General features: G+C 42.0%; 1 protein-coding gene across 14 annotated transcripts in view; it reads right to left on the bottom strand.

Annotated features, from left to right (window-relative positions):
* The window catches only part of IL15 (interleukin 15), a 74,120-nt gene that overhangs the window by 6,250 nt on the left and 44,073 nt on the right, over window positions 1-23,797 (bottom strand). For 12 of the 14 annotated variants that reach the window (XM_025211703.1, XM_006030128.3, XM_025211707.1 and 9 more), the window contains 3 exons: window positions 7,610-7,716; window positions 4,765-4,864; window positions 4,197-4,238 (listed from right to left, as the gene is read on the bottom strand). In XM_025211703.1, the coding sequence (XP_025067488.1) occupies window positions 4,197-4,238; window positions 4,765-4,864; window positions 7,610-7,716 (249 nt within the window). The other 2 variants (XM_025211712.1, XM_025211710.1) reach the window with 2 other exon arrangements.

Below are 23,797 nucleotides of genomic sequence, written 5' to 3'. Positions count from 1 at the left end.
ACTCCCTCTGTCACTGCAGGGGCCTTGAACTGCCCGCCCATGCCCCTTCCTTCCCCCCACCCCCGCCACCACAACAGACTTAACAGCCAGCCATCACTCTCCATGCTGTTGGGCTGTATATCAGTGATTGGATCAGTATTGGCTAACATGGCTCATTAAAAATCAGCTATCGGTATTGTCCCAAAAAATCTCTATTGCTGCATCCCTAGTAATGAATAGGGGATAGATCACTCTAGAAATAGTGGGCACTTTTACACATACTCTGGGAGTGGGAGGGGGTCCACACTTTAATTAGAGAGGCTCCAAGAGGTGCTCTAATTAAAGCACTGCCGTGTCTCCTGTATCAGCATCCCCATGCTTCAAAATTGCAGTGCAGGTATTCAATGAGCTTTAGTCCAAGCACCCCTACCACCAATTTTAAGTGTGGGGAGGCTGATACATGAGATGCAGGAGGCTGCTAGAGCATGGCATGGCAATTGTCACACTCTAGGAGACTTGACCAATCCAATTTCCAATGCTCTGGAATTCCAGCAAGTCGGAGCAGGCTCCACACTTGTGTATAAATGCCCATTCAGTTCAATGTTCTCATTCTAAAGCTTCCACCCCTGCCACTGCTGGAGACAGGATACTAGGCTAGATGGACCATTGGTTTTATGAATATTAAAGAATCTGGGATAAGTTATGGAAGGGATAGGATAATAGAAAAGGGAGTTCTGGCTCTCCAATCAATTTGTGTGATTCATGGAAATGTTTACCCAGAGCATCCCTTGGAATAACCAGGAACAACGGCCATAAACTGAAAGAAGTTAGATTTAGGTTTGACATCAGAAAGAAATTCTTCACAGTCAGGGTTGCCAGAATCTGGAACAGGCTTCCAAGGGAGGTGGTGCTCTCCTCTACCTTGGGGGTCTTCAAGAGGAGACTGGACAAGCACATGGCTGGGGTCACATAGCCCCAGCACTTTTTCCTGCCATGGGCAGAGGGTCGGACTTGATGATCCATTGAGGTCCCTTCTGACCCTAGCATTTATGAACCTATGTGTTCCTTGCAGTTCCCAGGTTGTAGTACCAATTGGTGTCTAGTTATCCATGCTTCCAGGCTTTTCTCATTGTCACATAGGGCCAGGAAGGCCCCTTCTGTTGCTACTGGTGTTTTGAGGTGGCAAGGGGGTTCACTTTCCTCAGAAGCTTTGGCTGTTGGCAACAGCCAATGCTGGGGCTTTTGAGCGTATTGTGTTGATACTCCTTCTGGAACTTAGAAAATCCAGAGGCTTCTAGCTAACAGATCTTTTTCCTCTGCTCAGGGTCACACTGGGCATGTTTACACATGCAGTTAATTTGATGTAGGCTGACTGCACAGTAAAAATACTATGCAGTAAGCCTACTGGGGTAGGCTTTGCTCTCAATGGGAGTAGCCCAGAGGGCTCCCAGAAGTGGCACTAAGACTCCCCACCCACTGATACCATATTCCACCGACTGGGCCCCGGAGGCCCTGGGGGGAGGGCAACAGGGTGGGGATCCCTGAGCCTGCAGTGGGCAGCCCACATCCACCCTCACCCATGGGCTTCACTCAGGCCATGTCACCTGCAGGGGGGAGGGGACCAGAGCTCTGCACACTGCTCTGGCTGCAGCAACTGCTTCCTCCCATGGGTGGCATCTGGCTCTTGTGGACTGCTGGGTGGGGCAAGGGTCTGTGGGCCCTGGCCCTGTACCCATAGCCCTGGCAGCTGGGGGCCCCCTTAGCTGTATAGCATGGCCCACATAACACATTAAGAGTTGTAAGTATGGCCCGCTATGGAAAACAGGTTGAGAACTACTGCTGTAGGGATTTTTGTCTTCCTCTGTAGTGCCAGGGAGGAGTGGGGAGGGAGGCAGGGGGGGGAAGAGGGAGGCATAGTATTCTTCCTTGAACCTCTTGAGCACATTTAACAAACTACTTCCTGTCTGTGTAGTGGCTGGACATTGAAAGTGCCCTTCTCTCCCTGCTTTACCTGTGACAAGTTAAAAGGTGTTTTTGTCTAGTTGAATTATTCAGAGACAGGACATATATAACATTATGCTTGAGAGCTCTGCATGAGGGTTGTACCTAAATCTTTAAAGAAGACATTAGACAAGTATTTTTCTAGGATGGTTTAGAGAGGGATGATCCTGCCTTGAGCAGGGGGTTGGACTAGATGACCTCCTGGGGTCCTTTCTAGCCCTACTTTCCTGTGACACTATGACATTGACATCTCATACACTATGAACGAGTCTTTCCAGGAAGGTGAAAAAATTGCCTTGAAGAGACTATGGATGTTGTTACAGGTTACCCTTAGACTGAACTAAAGACACTTAAGGCATAAGTGTCAACACATTAAAAGTGGGAAAACTTATGCTAAGTGCCCTCTGAGTGTCTCAGAAATACTCCCCTTTGTGAAAGGAATATATCCAGCTGGAATTACACAGTCCTAAGGGGCCAGTCCCAGCAAATGGCAGTTCTTCCAATAGTTCAGGATGCACCCCTCCCAGCATCCCCCACCCCCATATATGCAGAGGGAGGAGTGGAGAGCTCTCAGAAGAGTCATGGAAGAGGGGGACAAGGGAGCAGGGAGCTGTGGTTGGGGGTGGGGGAAAGCTGCAGGGGGTAGGAGGAGCAGGAAGTTGCAGGAAGGCCACAGGGAGAGGGTTGGGGAGAAGGGAGCTGCAGTGAATAGGGGTGGTCTGGTCTCAATCCAGGCAGGCAGGTTGGGGGTAGCACCCACTAATCTGGGCAGCTGGAGTGGAGGGGCCTGATCCAGGAGCAGAAGAGCCTATGCTGCCACAAGACAGCTAGAGAGCCAGACAGGCACTGAGCTGGTTTGGTAGCTTCTACCCAGACCCTGCTTCCTGGTCCTCTAGTGGCAGGTCAGAGCTGTGCACATTAGAGAAGGTATTAACCCAGGAGTGTGCAATAATTTGGGCTAGAGGGCCACTTAGAGAGTTTTGGTGAGCTGTTGCAGGCCAGGTCAGCACTCCCCATCCCTGGCCCCAACAGCTCACCAAAACTCCCTAAGTGGTAAATTACTAGACTGATCCAGAGGTGCCAGACGGACCAGGTGGGGTTGGGGGGTCTCCATAGAGACAGGCTCAGGACCCTAGTAGGCAAGGCACACTTGGCCAAGAAGATGCAGAGAGGCCATCGGCAAGCAGGTGGGCAGGAAGCAGCTTCTGGAAGCAGGATGGGTGGGTGGGGCTAGGGCTGGGGCCAGGATCATGAGGCAGTGACCACACCAGGCCATGGCCTGCAGTAGAGTCATGTTCCATTCCCAACATAGGCAAGCTTTTTGATGCAATTTCTAAAATATGAACTGTATTCCAAACTGATATAATTTATTTTGCAAAGTACTTAGGCCCAAATTCACCAAGTATCAGGAGTTTAGATGCTTCAAAAGATCTAGGCCTTAGCTTCTACTAGGAGGAAGAATAAAGCTAAGAATATCTGAAGATAGATGGCTCTATAATATACAGTTATTTCAATATGTTGTATAAGAGAGTTCCCAGTACTAGAGAATCATATGTGCTCTGGGACATGGTGCTGGGCACTTTTATTAGTGAACTGCATACATCCACATAATGAAAAAATGGCAGCAGGGTGTTTTGAGCTAAAGCTCATCAAACATGTTTTATTTCAAAGCGCCCTGCCGCCATTTTTCAGCACAGGGATACTGATACACATGATGTGGAAAGTGGTCCTAGCCCCACCTACCCATCCTGCTCCCAGAAGCCACTCCCCGCCCACCTGCCTGCCGATGGCCTCTTTCCATCTTCTTCACCAAGCATGCCTTGTCCATGCTCAAGCAGACTCAATTAATTGAGTGTGTTCTGACATGGTGGATGTCCAGCATGTTGGAGCAGGCTCCCTGTACATCTATAGGAACCTGATGTTTGTAGGTGTTTTCCGTTCTTTGGGAATAAAGTGAAGTTCTTTCCTTTGATAAAATAATTTTGGCCTCTCTTCTTAAATTACTAATATCTATAACAAGCAATTCAATAACAATACAATAACAATAATGATCAATACATATAAACACTGGAAACTGTTATTTTTAATGCAAATGATACAGTTTCAGGCACTTGGATCAAATTAGACAGTGATTGCCTTACATAGAAGTTACTGTAGAAGTCCTAGCAATGTAAGATTTTAAAGCAGTCAAAGCCAAACTTAGAAACCCAACTTACATATTCACTTGTGCTTGCAGTATATAAACTGGTATCAATGCACTAAAAGAAAACAAAATTAATTATTTAAATGGCATTTCCTGAAGTTAGGGATAATAAAGTTAATGCTATTGTACTGCAATGGGTAGAGTAGCTCTGTGATCAAAGAAACAATCCTGCAAAGTGCTGGAAATCATTGAAATGAACTGAAATTTAAGTTGCTCAGCGCTTTGCAGGATGAACATCCCAGAGAGAACTTCACTAGAGTTGAATTCCAGCATTTGTTTCTCAGCAGAAGCTAACTCCAAAATCATCTGCTTTTCAGCAAAAGCTTCTTCCTGTTTTACCTGAATGAAAAGGAGTACTGGAAGAATTAAAATAGAACATTAACAGGACCACAATTTGAAAAAGAAAAAATAAAACACTTAATTTGAAGATGTGTAATACAGGGTATATAATTTTTTTTCCATATTCCTTTTACTTATCTACTCAACACAGTCATTCCCCAATTTAGCACTTGACTAGATGACCCACTACATGCATCTTCCTACCCAAATAAGTCTATGACATTGATATTTTGTGAACTTACATCAAGTCGTTTAATCTCATTTAAATCATCTATAAAAAATCTCAGCAGCTCGGGAGTAATACTTTGGGCTTCTGTTTTTGGAAGATATGCATTGACGCAGCTGAAATAAAGACAACAATTGGGATATTTTTACATGTGCATTGTGCATGTATTTTCTGTTCAAAATAAGACCACTTACCACTAGAGTATTCACAAATTATGTGTGCTACAGAAGGGTCCCTGAAATACATCTGACAGATTGTGAAGTCATGACAATCACATATTAATACACAGATAATAAACTGTAAAATTGTATGATACAGAATGGAACTATGAACTGGACAGGGAATACCACTGATGTTTAATGGCATAAAGGTTTTAATCAGCAAGAGTTGGGGTAATCCCTTTATTTACAACAGCATAAGTCTGATATAAAAATAAATTAATGGAAAATTTCACAAAGTCAAGTCTGGTGGTTAACATTTCATGCCTATAGATGCAAATTCTATTCCACTGGAAATTTATTCTTCCTAAAAGTACATTTCTAGTTTGCTTTGGTTTGGTTTGGGTTTACTTCTAGCTGAAGAGATTTGTTATTGGTGTTTTAAATTGTAAAGTCTCATTAATAAAAAGTTTTCACCGGGTGAGCACTTGAATCTTGCCCATTTTGAGTATGGGAAACAGTTCCTTCCCAATCATAAGGACTTTATAATAGGAATTGTGTTTTTCTTGTATGTGTGTACAGTGCCTAACCCTAAACCTTATCAGAGGGCCTTCAGTTGCTACAGTAATGCACGTGAGCAAGACAAATAATCTGGGAGATAAGGAAGAAACATTGTTGCCAGGCCTGCTTACAAGAAGTGATAGTTTTAAACTGGTCAGTAGTTTGGAATTTTAGAATAAATCACAGGTGAGTTTGAGTAGTGGGCAAGTAATTCAGTCATAAGCATTTGATAAGGACTTACATAAATTACTTGTACAGTTAATTACATTCCTGGAAAATTATCATCTGCCTCGCCCACTTATCACATGGTTCCCCCTCCTGCCCATAAACATTTTGGTGCTATAGTGGGAAGTAACAACAGAACAATGTGATATGCTGCTTTATTGTTCAATTCTGATTGCCTTACCTGGATACCATCAGAACTAAGCTATCATTATAAATGTTCAGTTATTCTCAAATAGCTGTCATAAAAATGGCCATAAAAAGTTTCTCGTGATGGATGAATGCCTTTGAAAATGCCAACAGCTTCAAGGGGAAGATGTTTGTGGAAGGGTGGTTAGGTTACAATGTCACAGGCACTTCAAGTATCTTAGGTTTGAAACTTTGCCCATCTCAAAACACCCAAGACCTGATTTTTAACTGGAGTTCCATGTTCCCATTGTTAAGTTGAACACCCAAAAATTTGTGCATATTTTTAAAAATATAGGCCTCTGTCACAGGCACATGTGCTAAATATCCATAGAGGGAGGCATTTTCCTCAAACTGTCAAGCAGAAGGGATCAGAAATGTCTCTAGGCCTGAGGCAGAAGAGAGGAGAAGCAAAGGAAGGGGACTTATGCTGATGCTGAACACGGTGACACCAAGTTTATCATTCCCCCCTCATTCTCCTTTGGTATTCCTTTACAGATAGCTAAAGGAAAGGCAGAGGAAGCAACTGATTCAGGCAGCTAGCGGAACCAAAGGAAAAATCCAAATGATTTCTTCTTGCCAGCACACACAAGAAAGGAGAGGAATGATTCCTTCCCAGACCTGAGACACTTAACAATTATTTCCCAGTGCAAAGCAGCAGATGTTGGGAGGGGGCATGACAGTCCAAAATAGGGATATTTGACTGAAAGGGAGAGTAGGACCAAGCAAACAGAGTAAAAAGGAGTAGATGACACTAGGGGTGTGCAAAGTGGGTCCGATTCAATTCGGATTTGGATTCGGCCTGAACCAAGGACAGTGATTCAATTCATTGATTCAGATCACTGTCCCTGATTCAATTTGGCTGAATCCAAATTGAGGATTCAATGCTGATTCAGAGAATCAGTGATTCAGACATAGACACAGCTTTAAAAGTTTTTTCTATGTACCTTGTGGTAGCAGGCATGGCTCGTGATCTCTGTGATGCTGGGGCACACGGAGCATCCCACAAGAGTGTGGAGGGCCCTCCACATGCTCGGTGGCGAACCCAGAAGTGGACCAGAAGTACTTCTAGTCCACTTCCGGGTCTGCCAGGGAGTGCTCTGCCCACCCCGCACCGCACCTCCCTGGCTCAGCGATCGGCTGTGGGAGGACCCTGGGTGCCACTAACCAGATCCAGGAGGCACCAGTCACCAAGCCAGCGGGGGGTGGGGGGCCCTGTGTGCTCCCTGGCGGACCAGAAGTGCTTCTGGTCCACTTCTGGGTCTTCTGCTGAGCACGCTGGGGAGTACCCCCACTTCTGTGGGACACTCCATCCACGCAGCATCGCAGCATTCACAAGCCCCTGCTACCTAGAGGTATGTAGAAAAAACATTTAAAGCTGTGTCTATGTCCGAATCGCTGAATCTTTCCAGATCTCTCCAAATCAATTTGGATGGTTCCGATTCAATTCGGAGAGATTAAAGGGTCCTCTGATTTGATTCAGATTCAGAGATTCGGCCACCAAATCAGGCCAAATCTCCTCCAGATCTAATCAGGGACCAAAGCTTCTCACATCCCTAGATGACACTGGCACACAGTACAGCAGAGATAGTTGGTAATACAGAGCATTTGGTATTACAGAGCATAGACAGGGGAATCCAATTTTACAAAAGGATTTGACACAATTGGGAGGAAGCTACAACATAAATACACATAATTCTTTAGTTACTAATTTAGTGTTAAATGTATAGTTACCAAAGAATGAAGATGATTAGTCCAGTCTTATAATTTAAAAAGCTGAGAAAATCATTGTTGAGGAGGTGCAGCAGGTACTGGAAACAAATACTTCTCAAAGGTAGTCTCTGAAAGATATATTATCCAGAAAATAACTGTTACTTAAATGGCTTGCATAGCATAATTTGATTTCACCAGATATTATTTTTTAATTTAGTTTTAATTAATCTATTAAGCAAAATAATACAGTCAACATAATTCGCTGTAGTATAGTTTTAAAGACCACAACTATTTGTAGCTTTTTAGGAATATGTAGTCATTTTACCATAAAAAGTAGCGGAAAATATTCTAGGGACACACTACAAAAAATGGAATTAATCAATACCATAAAGTCTCTATTTTTTCACAATATGTATAATATTTTAATCAAATTATTATTTGTACTAAATATATCACAGATAATTTGACCCAGAAGACCATTTCCATCTTCCTCCCTTTTATGTCCCATAATAATCTGTCTGATAATTATAGTAACTACAACATGTAGACGTAATATTGGGAAAAACAATATTAGAAAAAGTAATGATTAATATCTTTTTCTAAGGTAATTTAACATCAGGAAATCAGGAAGAAGGGCAAGTTCTCCAGAGGCAGTCTACATATATTATGTGGCCCATAGGTTGGGAACCATGTTCTAGATTATGAACCCAAATTCCTTCAATATGAATTGACATAGACCCCACTGGGGAAAAAGCCAATTAATGCCAATTGTGTTTTTGTACCCAATGTTCTATTACTTGTAAGACATGCAGCACATATAATTATAATTGGCTCATACTACTTTTCTTCAGTGGTGTTTTATTTAAATATTGTTTTATAAATGATTAATTAGTAAATTTAGCAGAGAATATAACCTAAAGCCAGACAGCATGGCCTGGTGGATTATGTATGAGACTAGGAGTTCAAACTTTACTTCTAGGCTTAGTTTGCCAACTTTCTGAATAGCCCTGGGCAAGTTACTTTCCCTGTATTATAATTTCCCATCTGTAAAGCAAGGAAAACAACAATTGCAGATGTCACCAGAAGGTTGTGAGAATTAATCACATTTGGAAAATTCTTTGAAAACATAAAAGCAATTATATATGTTGTTTTGAATATCCAAAGGCTTAGTTTAAATAATGCATCCTTTTATGTTTATTTGCTGGTCATGGGAGACAGTTCCAAGTACCTGTCTCTGTTAGAAAAAATGACTGTGTTGTTGTGAATACTAGGAAGTCTGTCATGTAATAATGAACCATAAGTAGATACTTTGTATTAAATAAGAAGATGACAAAATAAACACTGGTTTCTAAACGAATCAATATGGAGAGTCATTACCAGTCATGTAATACAGGAAAAAATTGCCATGCTAATATAATATACTAGCCAATTGCCTGTCAAGAATGATGGGGGTGGGGTGGGGGGCAGGATGGGAGGAGGTGGGCTGGGATGGAGTGCTGCCATCTAATGCCCCATGCTGCTGTTCTGCCCCCATCTCCTGTCCGGTCCTCAGCGCCGCTTGCAGGGAGTGGGATGGGGAAGCCAAGGCCAGCGCTGCTGGCTTTGGCTCGCCCACCCTCTGTCTGGTCCTTGGCATGACTTTGGAATCATGGCGGCACTCCCCCACACTTGGAGCACACTGATTGGCTGTTTCCATCAGCCAATCAGAGTGCAAATAAAGTGTTACGGACAGACTGAAAAACTTAGGCTTTTATAATATTAGAATTCTCAAACTCAGAAGTCTATAAAGAGAAAGAAATACAAGCATGTGTTTTTTTCTTCTGTGGTCTCATCAAGTAATACTTCCAAGTATTACTGAAAGGAAGTGCCTTCTTCAGAGCTGAGGTTGCAACCATTCTTCCTGTAAGTTTGGCTTGGAAAATTGGTTTGGCATGAAATCTCCCATTTTGCTCTTAAGGCAAAGAGGTCACTTTCAAACAAATTTGAAGAAGTCTATCCATTGGTTTTGGTCCTTAAAAAAACCCTTCCATTTTGACATTTGATCTTTGCCTAATATTTCTGTTCATTCCTATCTCCAAAATGGCTTCTTGCCTCTTGTTTAAATTATCATTAGGTTAAAACTATCTTTAATTTTGCTGGTTGCAAATAGAGAAAATATGTTGCCATTAAGCAATATTATTTACAATTTTCTTTTAGGATATGTTTGGGCCCAGTGTTGCTTCCATTGACATTGGTGGGATTATTTTACATTGATCTTTACAGGGAGTAGGATCAGGCAGACAGGAGACAACTAAAAGATCTTTCTTAGCCTAGCAAAATTGGCAAATTAATCTCATGATTTCATTGTCATATTTTGATTTCCTTGCAACTTAACAAAAAGAAAAATGGAAAGTTTTTTTGCAAATGATGTGCAAAGTGTCTTGAAATTGCAAATAGCAGCTCAAAAATGGCAAATACAGTTGTTCTGTTATGTTCACTGAGACTACTCATAAACATAAAGTATAAAAAGTTAAGTACACAGGTAAGTGTTTGGTAAAAATGAGGACTGTGTTTCATACTTGTACAACTTGGGTACTGGGGCAACATCCATACTAAAGCAATAATACAAAAGCTTATTCTCAATAATACAAAAGCTTATTCTCAACTGATGACTGTATCCATTAGGGAAAATTTCCCATTTAAAAACAGCCTTTCGAACAATATTTTTTAATCCAGAGGCCATAACCTAAAAAGGGGCCACAAGCCCTATCAGTGGGGACACAAACACTTGCCAATTTATATTATTTTCAAATACTCATGTGGGGCTGGGATCATGAAGTATTTATTCTTCAACCTAAATCACTTGAAGTATTACTGGTCTAGGAGGAAATATTTAGATTTCAAACTCAAGATAATAATACTACGTTAAAATGCTGAAAAATATATGGGGCAGAACTAAAGTTGGTTTTGTTGTTGAATGATGTTGAATGATAATGAAGAAATGTGCATTTCTTTCTATTTTAAAAGAATATTTGCTCATTTCATATCATATTAATTGCATTCTTAGTTACTCATTTCTTTGCTTTCAAGTGCTTTCAAGTGTGATAGATAAGTGCATAACTGTGGAAAACTAACTATCTTAAGCTCGGTTCTTTTTAAATAAAATGTTTGATTTTGGAATTGAACTTTTAATTTCCTGGAAGATATGGAAAAGTGTAACACATTCTCTTAAGAGTGTTTTGTGGCCTTCATTAAGTTTTCAGACACTAACACAATACAGGGTTTTAAAAGGTGTTTTAGGTCATCTACTTCACACCTTTAGACAAATGCAGGATCATTTTCCACTCTAGGTCCTTAAATGTTTTATGTAATCTTAAACAACATTAGTAATAGTAGTTCAGGAACAGACTTGGACAAATTGTGCCTTTGTCTTGAATTCAGTATTGCAATTTAACATTTTTCCTTTACTCATGTCAGGTTTTCATTTCTGTATCTGCTTAACTATTAATCAATTCTTCTCTCTTTTGTTCTCTATTGTTACCTCTACAATATTTCTCTTTGTCTTATTTTTAAATGCTGTATGTGTCCCTGGATGCCTGCTTAGGATTGAAGCTGATAACTATATTGTATTTATGAGTAACCTATGAGGAAACTCACACATTAAAAAGAAATCAAACATTTTGACAGGACTATAGTGAATATATATTGATGCTGAAAGATACATTTTTTAATTGAGACATAAGGAAAACATTTATTTTAAAATGTTTTAATAAATGCCCTTCCAGTCATGAAATTAAGATGAAACATGTTTAAAATAATTACTACCACATTGAAATCTACTGTAAAGTAGTTATGTCCCCTCATTGGGGAACTCGTCTTGAGTCAATGGCAAAAATCTTACTAGCATTACTGGTGCTGAATAAACTTTCATTCTAAACTACTTCTGGTACAGGATAAACTTTTATTGGCCTAGAGACTTCAACTCAAGTTAAAAGAAGGATTATAGCTAAACATATTATTTTTGTTTTACATGAGAGAAGATAGTAAAATCTAAGCTTACACATATCAGGTTCTATCAAACCAAAGATTCGAATTGCAAGATTTGCTCATAAATCTTTCTATGGGTATCTCAGGTGCAATATGCATAATTGAGAGGTATGTTCGTGTGCAAGTTAACAGCCATTGGTTTCCACTGTTTTCTTTAAATGATAATTATTAGTGTTTATATCCAATGGGCATTTTTATGGTGGAAAGGTCTGTAAAAAGGGGTTGAGCCCTAAGTTTTTGTATTAAAGTAGCAAGATTTAGATACATCCTTGTCTCCTGTTATGGAGAAATGCCCTCTGCCAATTACATGCTAGGCCCCTGAGCTTCAAATTGGACTCTGTCAAATGAAATGTTTCATTTGATTGCAATGCCATGATGGCTTGGCTGAGGGAACTGGTGTCTGAGAGAGTAAGGCCCTTGCTTGAGCGGAGATTAAAACTCAGGCCCACACCTCATATTCTTGCCTTTGGTCAAGGCAGCATACTGTTCCATTCTGTAGATCCCCTCTAGTGACAGACCTGTCAATGCTTAATAGGGGGTGCATCTACACATGCATAACATGCAGCAGTAAACACTAGTGCACATTGTGCCAGAGTTTATGCTCACAAGTGCTGTGTTTACACTTGCTCCAGGGACCACAGCAAATTGAGTCATGTAGGAGCAGCCCCAGCTAGCAGGGAGGCTGGGGGGACAGCCTGCCAACCCAGGGCTGCTCTGATCCAGCTCAATGTGCTACGGGCACTAGGGTGCTCAAGGGTGCTCCAATGTGGGGCTAGCCAGCAGTCAGCCTCTGCACTGAAGCACCCTCATGCCCCAACCAGCCCTGTCAGCATCTACACATGCATTGCTGTGCACAAAAAATACTCTGCAGCAGGTTAGTACTTGTGTTTGTACAAGTACTAACCTGCTGCGGAGTTTATTAGTTTCCTGCAGTCTAATAGGGCCGCACATGTAGATGCTGAGCTGTTTACTCTAGAGCTAATTAGGCAACTCCACAGTAAATATCTTGTGTAGACATACCAGAGAGTCCCTAAGGCACAGACCTGCCTCTTCCTGCTATTAGTGTGAGTCCCTAGTCCTCTCCCTTTTCTTCTGTCTCCTGTCTACAGATTACCTTTCATTCTCTACTTTCTCATTCTTCTGTATATCATGTTAATTCCTTCTTGGACTCCAATCTTTCATTGTTATTTTCATTGTTTCATTCTTCTTGTTGGGACAAGCTCCTTTTTAGTCTTCCTTAGACCCTCATCTTGTTTGTTTCTTCCCAGTTTTCTCGTGTAGCACATCTGCAGTTCAGCTCCATTTCTCTTTTAATAGATGGTCTCTTTCTCTAAGCTGTTTTCATGGTCACATGCTTCTACAGATCATCCTCCTTCTCCAGAGGTCTGCTGCAAAAATCTTTTTTAAGCTGGCATCTACAAATCTTCAATTGCCTATATCACTTCTTTCCTTTCCCCCTCAGATCCTCCCATGACTTCTCCCTTTATCTCCAGTACACCTCTAGATCTTGGATCTTCTCCTCCATAAATTCTACCAGGTAACACTTCATGCATAATAGCTGCCATTCATATAAATATAATCTGCATCTCACAGCTTCTGCATCAAGAAACCTTGGTTGTCTGTGCAATTTATCTTTATCCTCTGTTGCTGCTTCAGTCTCTGTCATAATCTTCTACTTATCACCACAGTAAAGGCGGGGAAAAAAACCTCTCCTTATACAGTCTGCTGTTTGCAGCTCTCTTTTTGGCTCCACCAACTCTATTGTATTACGACAGTAGTTCTCAACCTCATTAGACACAAACATCCCTTGCAATAATCAAGACATCCCTTAAAAAATGCCAGCTCTTAGCTTTCACTCATTTTTACAACAGAAAAGAAAACAATAGAGAATACAAAATAATAGAGAAATTCTTCTTTTGCAAAGAACTCAGAAATACCACAACAGGTCATACTATTTATGACACAAGTGCTATTTGAAATTTCTGGCTTTATCTTGTGAATCATTTGTAGACATTTATCTACCTAAGGGTGCATCTACATATTGCCATATGGCCATGTTGCTGTGGTGCCATACTTTAGTACTTCCTTTTGGAAGTACTAAAGCACAGCGCAGTAAGAGTGATTACTGTGCCACGTGTGCAGCACACTGTTAGATTTCACTACTATGTTGCTATGGTAGCCTGCTATACTGAGGGAGCATGCCACTCAGCAATGTAGCTGGCAAACATGTAGACACACATGATCATTACATTGATGTAATGTGCCGAACAGCAATGTGGCACGTCACTATGTCGCTATAGGACGATGAGAAGACACTCCCTAAAAGTACTAATATTATGAGACACTTTAAAAAGTGCCTTTTAAAAGATCCTTTTAAAAGGATCTTGTAGCATCCTGAATGAGAATCATTGTATTAGGACAATAACCCAGAAGGGGGCATATTTGAGGTAGTAATGCATTAATGGGTATATCCAGGTAGGTTTTTATACTGTGCTTATAACTCTAGTCCCCTAACCTGTCTGTAGGTTGGGAAGCAAATTTAATATCAAAATCTATTTATGATGAGAAATAAATAATCACAGTGTTTTCTCATTGCAACCTTTGTCCCATAAGAACCTTTTTGTATAGAAAGAGCCATGGTAAAGTAAGGCACTTTATAAACTAATGGAATCATCAGAAAAGAAAAGGAACTCTTAATGCAAGCAATACTTTTCCTGAAGTAGATAGATTCAATTCAGTATTGAGCCTTTAAATAATTAATTTTTAAATCAAATTTTCATGGATCATGGGTTAGTATTAAAGGAAAGACATGTACTTAGTCTCTAATATTCCTGACAGTGGCTGAGAAGCAGAGTACTCCAGATAAGTGAAAGGGACTATGCTAAAGTCGACTCATCCCAGTACCGTCCATCCTTATATTTTCTTATACATCTGTTTAATTTAATGAAAAGGAGCCACCAAACAAAGTGATACAGAACAATGGGGAATAATTCAATATATTAAGGAGCTAGAGTGCTGCTATTATTTGAGGGGGACAGAGGGTTGGTAACAAAACTCAAAAGGAAGGAACAAATGTATTTTTCCACGAGCCTGTTAGCAGAAAACTTTGTAATGAATCTATTTTATGAGCTCCACTCTGCAAAACCATGTGAGAGTAACTTCCTCATTGACAGTTAGTTTTAATAGGGAGAGCAGGATTTTTCTTGTGGTTTAGAATCTTTCCCAATTTCTGCAAGGTTCAGTGACAAAGAAAATGCTCCTGTGCTGCTGTTAGCTTATAAACCGTGGACCAGTCAAGAAAACGCAATGGGACTATTCACATGGTTATAGCCAAATACATACTTAAGTATTTTGCTGGATCAGGGCCAGAACATGGCTGATTATGTTGCGTACAGAAGCCTTCATTCCAAAAAGCTAAAGTACTTTTAAAAAAATGCGGCCTTCAGGGAATTTTAAAGCCTTCCTATGACCTCAGTTTTAAAGTGGGATACCATTTAAATACTGTGAATGTTGTGATTCTTTTTGTACCCAAACAAGAAAAGTATTACTTTCCATACTTTTACTGCAGAGCAGCAGGAACTCCCATGGTACACCATAAGTTCTATCTAGGTTACTCTGCTTGCTTGTGAGTAATGAGTACAAAGTGACCTTTAGAAGAGAATAAAATATTGGCAGTAATCGCCATGGCAAAAAGCCCTTTCAGAATTATAGCCTTGTTAGTCATGCATTTTTGTTTGCTCGTTTGCTTGTTTGTTTTGGTGTATATATGATTAAACAGGACCTCCTCCCTTTTATTCTCACAGATGGGCATATGTGCTTAAAAGTTTACAGGTGATGTTTTTCAGGCGTGTTTGAAAATGTTGCCTAAACTGACCCTGAAGGTAACTGAATTCCTGCCATTCCACCAAATAACTTAAACCTAAACATTTTCAACGTATGAAGTTCTGAAATTCCTCTGACATTTTACAAAAAAGAGGCCAGTAGTCTGGTGTTTACATCATGACTTGAAAAAGTTTATCCTTAACTCCAGCAGTAGCATAAGAACCTCACAGTAACAAAGGCAGTTGTCAGTATAGGGCCTTGTTACATATTGATTTCAGGTGGCTCCTGGAGCACTTATCCCTGGATTGTCCATACCTTAACACCTGAAACTAATTTTAAGCAAAACTTTAAGTGGCTTAAAGTTATGCCACTCCAGGGCAGGTTTATTTCTGATCCGTGTTACCCAGCTCATGTTCCATTAATATGTGGCCACTCCCCACAGATGAGCCACCCAAATTGCAGTCTTCCAGCATCCCAGGATGCAGTGTCCCCTCCCCAACCCTCCTGTTCTGTGTAGACAAATTTTCCACCCCCTGAACTCTACTACCCAGGGGGTGGTTCTGGCACCTATTCCCCAGAGCATGATCTTCCCACCCCCAGGAGTGCAGAGCAGAGCACACAGCCTGCAGAGCACATTTTGGCTAGCCAGGTTACAGGGCACAGATGGGGCCAGGAGTAGTGTCTGGTGGGGTGAGGGAGAAACAAGGTAAGGGACTGAATCAGGTCCCCATCAGTGGGAGCTTCCATCCTGGGGCAGGGGCAATAGCTCCCCCAAAAGCACCTACCCTCACTGCTCCCACCCCCCGGCCACCCTGGGAAGCACAACCAGCACCCCCCACACCTCAATCCTACATCCCAATTTATTAAAACACAAGGCCTTCTTGAATTTACTTCCTCTTTATTTCTTTTTACATTCTTTTGGGTTTTTTACTTCCTTCTATTTTATCCTGACTTCCTTCATCACCCTTCCCTCACCCCCATTTCCTTTCCACCTCAAATTTCATTACCATCACCATCCAATTAGCTCTCTGCCTCCCAGCCTCACATTCCTGTCCCCCAACCCATCTTTCACACACCTAGAGCAGGTACAGAAGCCTGTTGCCAGCCCTCTAGTAGCAAATCACAGCTATGCAAGGTGAGGGAGGGACAGTCAGAAAAGGTTTTGAGCCTTAAGGTATGACTGTTCCAAACTCAAGCTAGGACTAACTAATCAACATTTGAACAGCTCAAAGTGCAATGTGTGTAACAAGGCCCTAATACACACTTATTGCAGTAGCTAGCAACAAACACATAAATTAACAATTTTTCTTCTAGACCAGGGGTGGGCAAAATACAGCCCATTGGATCTGGTTGGATCTGGGATGTACCCTGCCAGTCTGCACACTTTGCACCCCTCCCCCTGTGTAGGAAGACCCTGGCCAGCATGCACAGCTTCCAGGTCAAGCCGAGCTGCCACTACTGCAACCACTGGGGGACATGCTCAGCTTCCCCAGCCTCTAGTGGCTCCTCCTGTGTTCTTGCTGCAGTGCTCACTCCAGGCACCAAATAGGGAAGCTGCAGCTGGACAGAAACATGGAGCATGAGGTTGGTGGGAGCACGGAGCCCAAAGCCCGGGACCCATGCCCAGCAGGGCAGCGGTAGTGTGAAGCTTGGGTGGGCAGGGTGTGGGTGTCTGGGGTGTGGGTGTCTGGGGTTTGTGAGGTGTGAGGCCATGAGCTTCCCGAGGGCCTGCCACCTGCTGCTACCAGCGATGGGGGCTGTGTACCAAATAGGGTGTAGGGGGGTTCCCACACCCCTGCCCTCCCTCACACACCACAAACCTCACACACTCACACCCTGCCCACACCCCCACAACCCTCCCACATATACACATGCCATACCCTCAACATACCCCAAACCCCACCACACACAGCCACACCTCCTCACAACCCTCCCCCACACCCACTCTCACACACATTCCACCATACACACATCCTCACCCCCCAGCCACATCCCACACATTCCCCCACACACAATATATAAGAGTAAGACTACTTTTGACCTACTATGCAATTACCTCTATACAGACTACACAAATGCACATAAATCAGGACAAAAATTATTTTTTAAATAAAATTAAAACATGTTAGAGTAGCTGTTTGACTTTTATTATATGAGTTAGTTTTTTCCAGTTCCAAGATGGCAACCTCACTCCCAAAAGGAGTACTTCCATGGGCAATGGGAGGGGCTTCCAGTGGCAAAAGTCAGGGATTGCAGGAGCAGGGCATTCATTTCCAAGATGGTGACTAGGGGGCAGAGCACCTGTCAAGGGACAGAGCTACCACTGCAGCCCTTGACCACTCACCAAAACTCATTAAGCGGCCCTCCAGCTGAAATAATTGCCAACCCCTGTTTTAGACCATCTTCTCCAGACATTCCTGAAGCTGTGGCACAGGTATTCTGGTGGCAAAGGTCAGGGATTAGGGGTCGGGACTTCCAGTCCCAACATGGTGACCAAGTGGTGGATCTATAGATATAGATATAGTGTTAATTTTATATTACCAGTCTAAGCTTAATGTACACAAGTCTCAATGTGGTTCACAGATGACAAACCCAAGTGTACTCACTGAAATGCCTCCTCTCTAAATATTGTATATTCCACTTTGTTTTCATTCTTCATAATTACTGCAATACAAGTCAGTCAGTTACATGTTGGTCCTTTGGTTGTCTCTTCCTTTTATCTTTAACTATGCAAAAGCATATTCACCACTTTCTACTTTTCCTATTTCCAGAGGTCTAACCAAAGTTTCCTTGAGACCTCAATTTCTTCTAGGCAAACCATTTGTTGCAGAAATCTGGAATTAATTTCAGTTAAGTCTGTACTGTGCCAATTTTGAGTACTTCTTCTCTAACTATGTAGGTTCATAAGCATGCTTATGTGTCATTTCTTGGGGTTTTTTTATCTCATTTCCAAGAGCCTGGTTACTCATGACAACTCTTCTCCTACTTCTCGACATGCAATATATAAATGTGTGTGTGTGTATGTGGATGTGTACTTCTAGACTTGCTATACACACACATCCATATATAACATCAAGGGAAAATAATGGCCAGGATATATATATATATATCATGTCTAGAAGCAGGAGCACAGCTGTCATGAGTAACCTGGCACATACACACTGGTAGGCCATTACTTTCCCTTGATGTTATTGAAAGTATTGTTGCCTCTAATACTTAGATACCCTTACAACCAAATAGGATTTTCAAAAAGGTAACTAAGATACAGTTAGAGCCTATCAGAAATAACATGTAAAGCTTCCTGCATCTTTAGAGATAAGATGTCAAAATCCTAGACAGTGATTTGAGCACAGGAACCTTTAAGAATGATTATCTTACTAGTAAAATGTGTCATAGTGACAGCACTGCAGTTATTATAACTGTTCTGCGGATTGATGTTTTCTATTTGTGGCAGCAGGCAAAATGCCTCAGCCTTGACCTGAATAGACTACTCCATTCAAAAAATTAGAGCAAAGTCACGTGTTGATGAGAGGATCTTGATGCTTGGAACAAGAATGAGGGGAGACATGAAGGTTACATTCCTTAGGTTGTGAAGCTATGTAGCCATTTTTGAAGTTTAAAAAGTTCCCATAATCTCTGAAGTCAGCCTCTCCTGCAGTGACATGGTCTGACTTAATTATGGCCTGGGGTAGGGGAGCATCACTTAATATTTAACTACCAAAGGCACTTCTCAGATTGTTCTTATGATCACATTGCAAGTGTTTATCTGGATGCTTTGGATTTGTTTTGCTGCCTTCTCTGTGAGATTCGGAAGCGTTTCTGCAAATCCTCTCCCATACACAAATACAGCCCCATAAATTGATGTGTCATGCTCTACATTTGAATTCAGATGCAAGGTAACACCCCTTAGCCAAGATGCTTTAGTCCATATTTCAGCTTGCATATGACCTATGTTTGGGCAGGGGCCCTTACTATTGCACCTATCTATTCTATAAAAGAGTTCAGGTTACATGTATTCATCATGAAGGCAGTTATACCTACCAGCTTCTATGAAGTTTCACATTAACCCTACGCATAAGAGAGCATCTAGCAGTCATATGTTTATACATTGTCTCTGCTTGCTTTTAATAGCAACCTTCCATTGCTGTCTTTCCCCTGGCAAAACAGCTGTCTCTTAAACCTCTCTTGATGGTAGCTTCTGCAGTGCTGATGGATTCTCAGAACTAAGAAAAGCTCCAAGAGCCACTCCCACCAAAATCAAATACTCACAACATAAGGATATCTAATTTTTAATATTAAATTCAATAACAAAATAAAGAAAAGATATAAATGTCTGAACAGTACAGGTATGGCATATCAAGCAAATAATTAAAATGTATAAAATGCACATTTATCTGAAGGTATAACAATCTGATCAATATTTGAAAGTGATTTAATCTTAACATTTAAGTCCTAAAGTCTTAAAAAGCCTCTGACAGGTAGCCAGCCCAGTAGAGAAAGAATATTCTTACTTAGTTTTCAAAAACGAAGTTGCTAGATAGTACTAAGCAGATATATGTGCAAGTGGGCAATTCAGAGAGAACCATAGTTCCAGAATAAAGAGCAAAAATCCAAAAGTGGACCCAATTTTTATATTCTATTGTTTGGCTAAAATATTAGAAACCTTACTAAATAAGGTAAATAAATAAATGCAGTCCCAATAGGAGGTACTCTAATTAATATTCATCTACCTAATCTTATTCCCTATATAAACTTTACCTTATCTAAAATTAGCTTTGTTTATCATCAGACCACTAAGGATGCATCTACACATTCATTAATGCACTGTAATTACAGCACATTAAGTTGAGTGCCTGTAATAACAAATGCACTGTAATTGGCACTACTTCGCATTAGCATCAGTGCACACTTCTTAAGTGACACTAATGCACAGTAGCTTGCTAATGTGAAGTAGAATTAGTCTACTGTACTCGTCTCATGTAGACACGCTGTAAGTGTACTTAAGGTGATCTTGCAACTTTACCCTAGTTTTCTCAATCTATCTTTCTTAAGTTTTCTAAAATGGTTCCCACCTTGTGACATTCTGTTGCCTGAGCATTTCCTTGCCTGTTTTATTTTAGCCAAACTATAGCTAAACAAATATAAGCAACTCATACAGCTTAACGCCAACTATAGTCAACAAGAGGCACTCATAGCCCCTATAGAAAGTAAGAATGGTTGCTCCTCAGTGCTACATTGCATTAGATCCATATTGTAGAACCAAGGCAATGGATTTGTACCAACTTGAGTCCTCCTGGGAGACAAATTTTTTGGGCCTAACTTGGTTGTGACTCCAATGCCCAGAGGAGATTGACAAGTTGCCCCATAGGTTGCAGACAGAAGTGCAGCTCCCCGCTGTAACTAAAAATGCTTTGCAGGAAGTGCCCTGACTTACTATGATCCCCTGGACCAAACAGAAGTTCACTGCTGGTTCCAGTAGGGAGGGGAATCTAGCTGCTGGTTCCAAGCCTGAAGCCAGTTTCCCCTAGCAACAGTCCCTCCTCCCTCCCAGCCCGTGCCATTTTCAGAATGGGAGGGGGACAGGGAGCAGAGGGAGCTTGTTTTAAGATTCCCCAGCTGGCACTGGAAGGTGGTGTGGGTGGACTGGAGCCTCCCCGCTGCCATTTTTCAGCATGGGGACACTGATACAAGTGACGCTCTGGGTGCTTCTAATTGGCACAGCTCTCGGAACTGCACTAATTAAAGTGCACCCCCACCTCCCAGAGCACGTCTGTAAACTCCCTTCATTGATACAAGTTGCTATTCCTATGCCACTTTATACTCATTCAAAATATGGCTGCTGAAAGAACATCAGGAACGATCCATTGAAGGTACAATTACAAGAAGTAACTTCTAGGGGTGTCTGTACACGAGCCAGAAGGATAATCCGACATGCTGTAATAAACAATGCGTCAGAGCAGACTCGATTAATCAAGTCTGCTGGAATGTGGTAATTACCCACGATGCAGAGGCTGGCTGGAGCTCAGTATCAACATTCTTGCACTTCAAAGTGGTGGCAAGGGTGCTTTAACTAAAGCTCATTCAATAAGCTTTAGATAAAATGCCCCCACCTCCGTTTTGAAGCGCAGGGATGCTGAGACACGAGATGCTCCAGCCACTTTAATTAAAGCAGCTTCAAGAGTGCCTGCCCTCCCCTCCACACACACACCCAGAGCACGTGTAAAAATGTCCTAGCATTCTAAACCCCTATTTATAGGTAAAATGAACAGGCATATGATAAATTCATCCCAGGGTACAAACATTGGACCAAGTAGCATTTTTTTTCATTTACTTGTTAGTCCTACAAAAGAAAGGCAAAAAGATCTGGAAGGAAAGCATTGCTGGCTTAGATTAGCTCATTATTCACATCTGTCATACAACTGAGCAATAAGCAGAACAAGCCGTCATTCTCACCTACTCACCCTAGCACATGGGAGAACAGTTTGTTACAAGGACTCCAATGGTTACTACAAAACCTCCCACCCATATGCAGATTTTGCATATTGTAGAATGCAACAGATTCTGAAATATCATTCGGAACTGCTTTTCTCATACACATAGAAAAATAAAGTGTGGGAAGCAGCATAGTAATTATTATTATTTGAGGTTTCTTGAATTCTTATGGATGATGCCTATATTTTATTACTTGGTTGGCAAGCCAACAATACAACCAGCCATAAAACAAATTTTGTGTCTACAAATTAACCAGGACCAAACCAATAATCAGCTAAAGTAAGCTGAATGTCTGCATCACAGCTTTTACAAGAATATGATAGTGTGTATTTCTATGCAGATTATGGCATAATATTCACAGCTTTAAGCCAGAGCAGGAAGAGACTTGTGTTCAACATTTTTATTTAGACAAATTCATTCAGGAAAGATTGAGAAGGAAAGTTCACAAAGATGGTGAAAGAGGTATAACAAAAAAGACTGATCAATCCTGCAAAACACAAGTAATCCCCTTGAGGCCTTTATGTTAGACAGCTAAGAAAAACAATAATTTGATTGAAAATAAAGAAACTCTCTGATAAATTTACTGACCCGCAATCTTTGCTAACTACATCCCTGTAATTATTCAACATGCAAAATTGTTTCTGATTCAGAAGCAACATTCCTGGGCTGCCACAGAAAACAACTGGTAGCAAATGTCTTTTTCTGTATTTCACAAAGTAGACCTCAGACAAGCTGGTCCTGAAGTGGAAATAACCATTGCAAGTTTGAGATACAGCTATATTGCAAAAGATCAGTTTCATAGTTGGTAGGGTTGGAAGGGACCTGAGCAGATCATCAAGTCCGACCCCCTGCCATGGCAGGAAAGAGTATTGGGGTCAAACAACCCCGGCAAGGTGTTCATCTAGCCTCCTTTTGAAGACCCCCAGGGTAGGAGGGAGCCCCACTTCCCTTGGAAGTTGCTTCCAGATCCTAGCCACCCTGGCTGTGAAGTAGTGCCTCCTGATATCTAGCCTGAATCTACTCTCAGTCAACTTATGGCCGTTATTCCTTGTTACTTCAGTAGTGCTTGGGGGAACAGGGACTCTCCCATTGCCTGTTGGTCTCCCTTGGCCAGTTTATAGACAGCCACCAGATCCCCTCTCAGCCTTCTCTTGTGGAGGCTGAACAGGTCAATTATACTGTGCTGATTCTATTTTTTTTAAATAATGGGAACCAGATCCTGGTTTTCCCTGATAAAAAATAACAAATTCTCTGATAAAACCCCCCAAATCCATTATTAAAATCACTCCCTCCCTCCCTGACCCTGCTGGTGCCCCTCACTCCCCCCCCACCCCAGCCTCCTGGACCTGTTAATGCCTCTAATTCCCCCCAGTAGCCCTGCTGGTGCCCATTGGCCCCCACCCACAGCCCCCTGACCACCCAGCCCTGCCTGAGGGGGCCCCCAGCTGACAGAGCTATTGAGCCAGGGACCTGGGTCCACAGCCCCCTGTCCCTGGCAGAAGGCAGCAGCTGCTGCACCAGAGCAGAGCCCAGCTCCCCCTGCTGCCTGCCTGCTGTGGGATTGGGTGGGGAGAGCAGCTCTCTGCTACTGCGTACATTCCTGGGGGGCAGGGGGCACCTGTGCCCCCCAGATCTGTGAGCGGGGCAGGGTTGGGTGTCAGCTGCCTGCTGCAGGCCCAGCAGGTGCAACCCAGTGCTGCAGGGCACTGCAGGGCCACGTGGGTGGGGGGGATCATTGGCACTGTAAGCTCCTAATTCAGAAAAGATTCAGAGAGTTTCGATGATTTGGCCAGTCCCTGCCCACTGCAGCAGGGAGCTGGAGCCAGACTCGGAGCTGGTAGGTAGGGGGCAGAGGAGGGAAGGCTGGAG

The sequence above is a fragment of the Alligator sinensis genome, unplaced genomic scaffold (assembly GCF_000455745.1).
Source record: "Alligator sinensis unplaced genomic scaffold, ASM45574v1 scaffold554_1, whole genome shotgun sequence".
Lineage (NCBI taxonomy): Eukaryota > Metazoa > Chordata > Crocodylia > Alligatoridae > Alligator > Alligator sinensis.
This window is presented reverse-complemented; position numbering and strand designations above follow the sequence as displayed.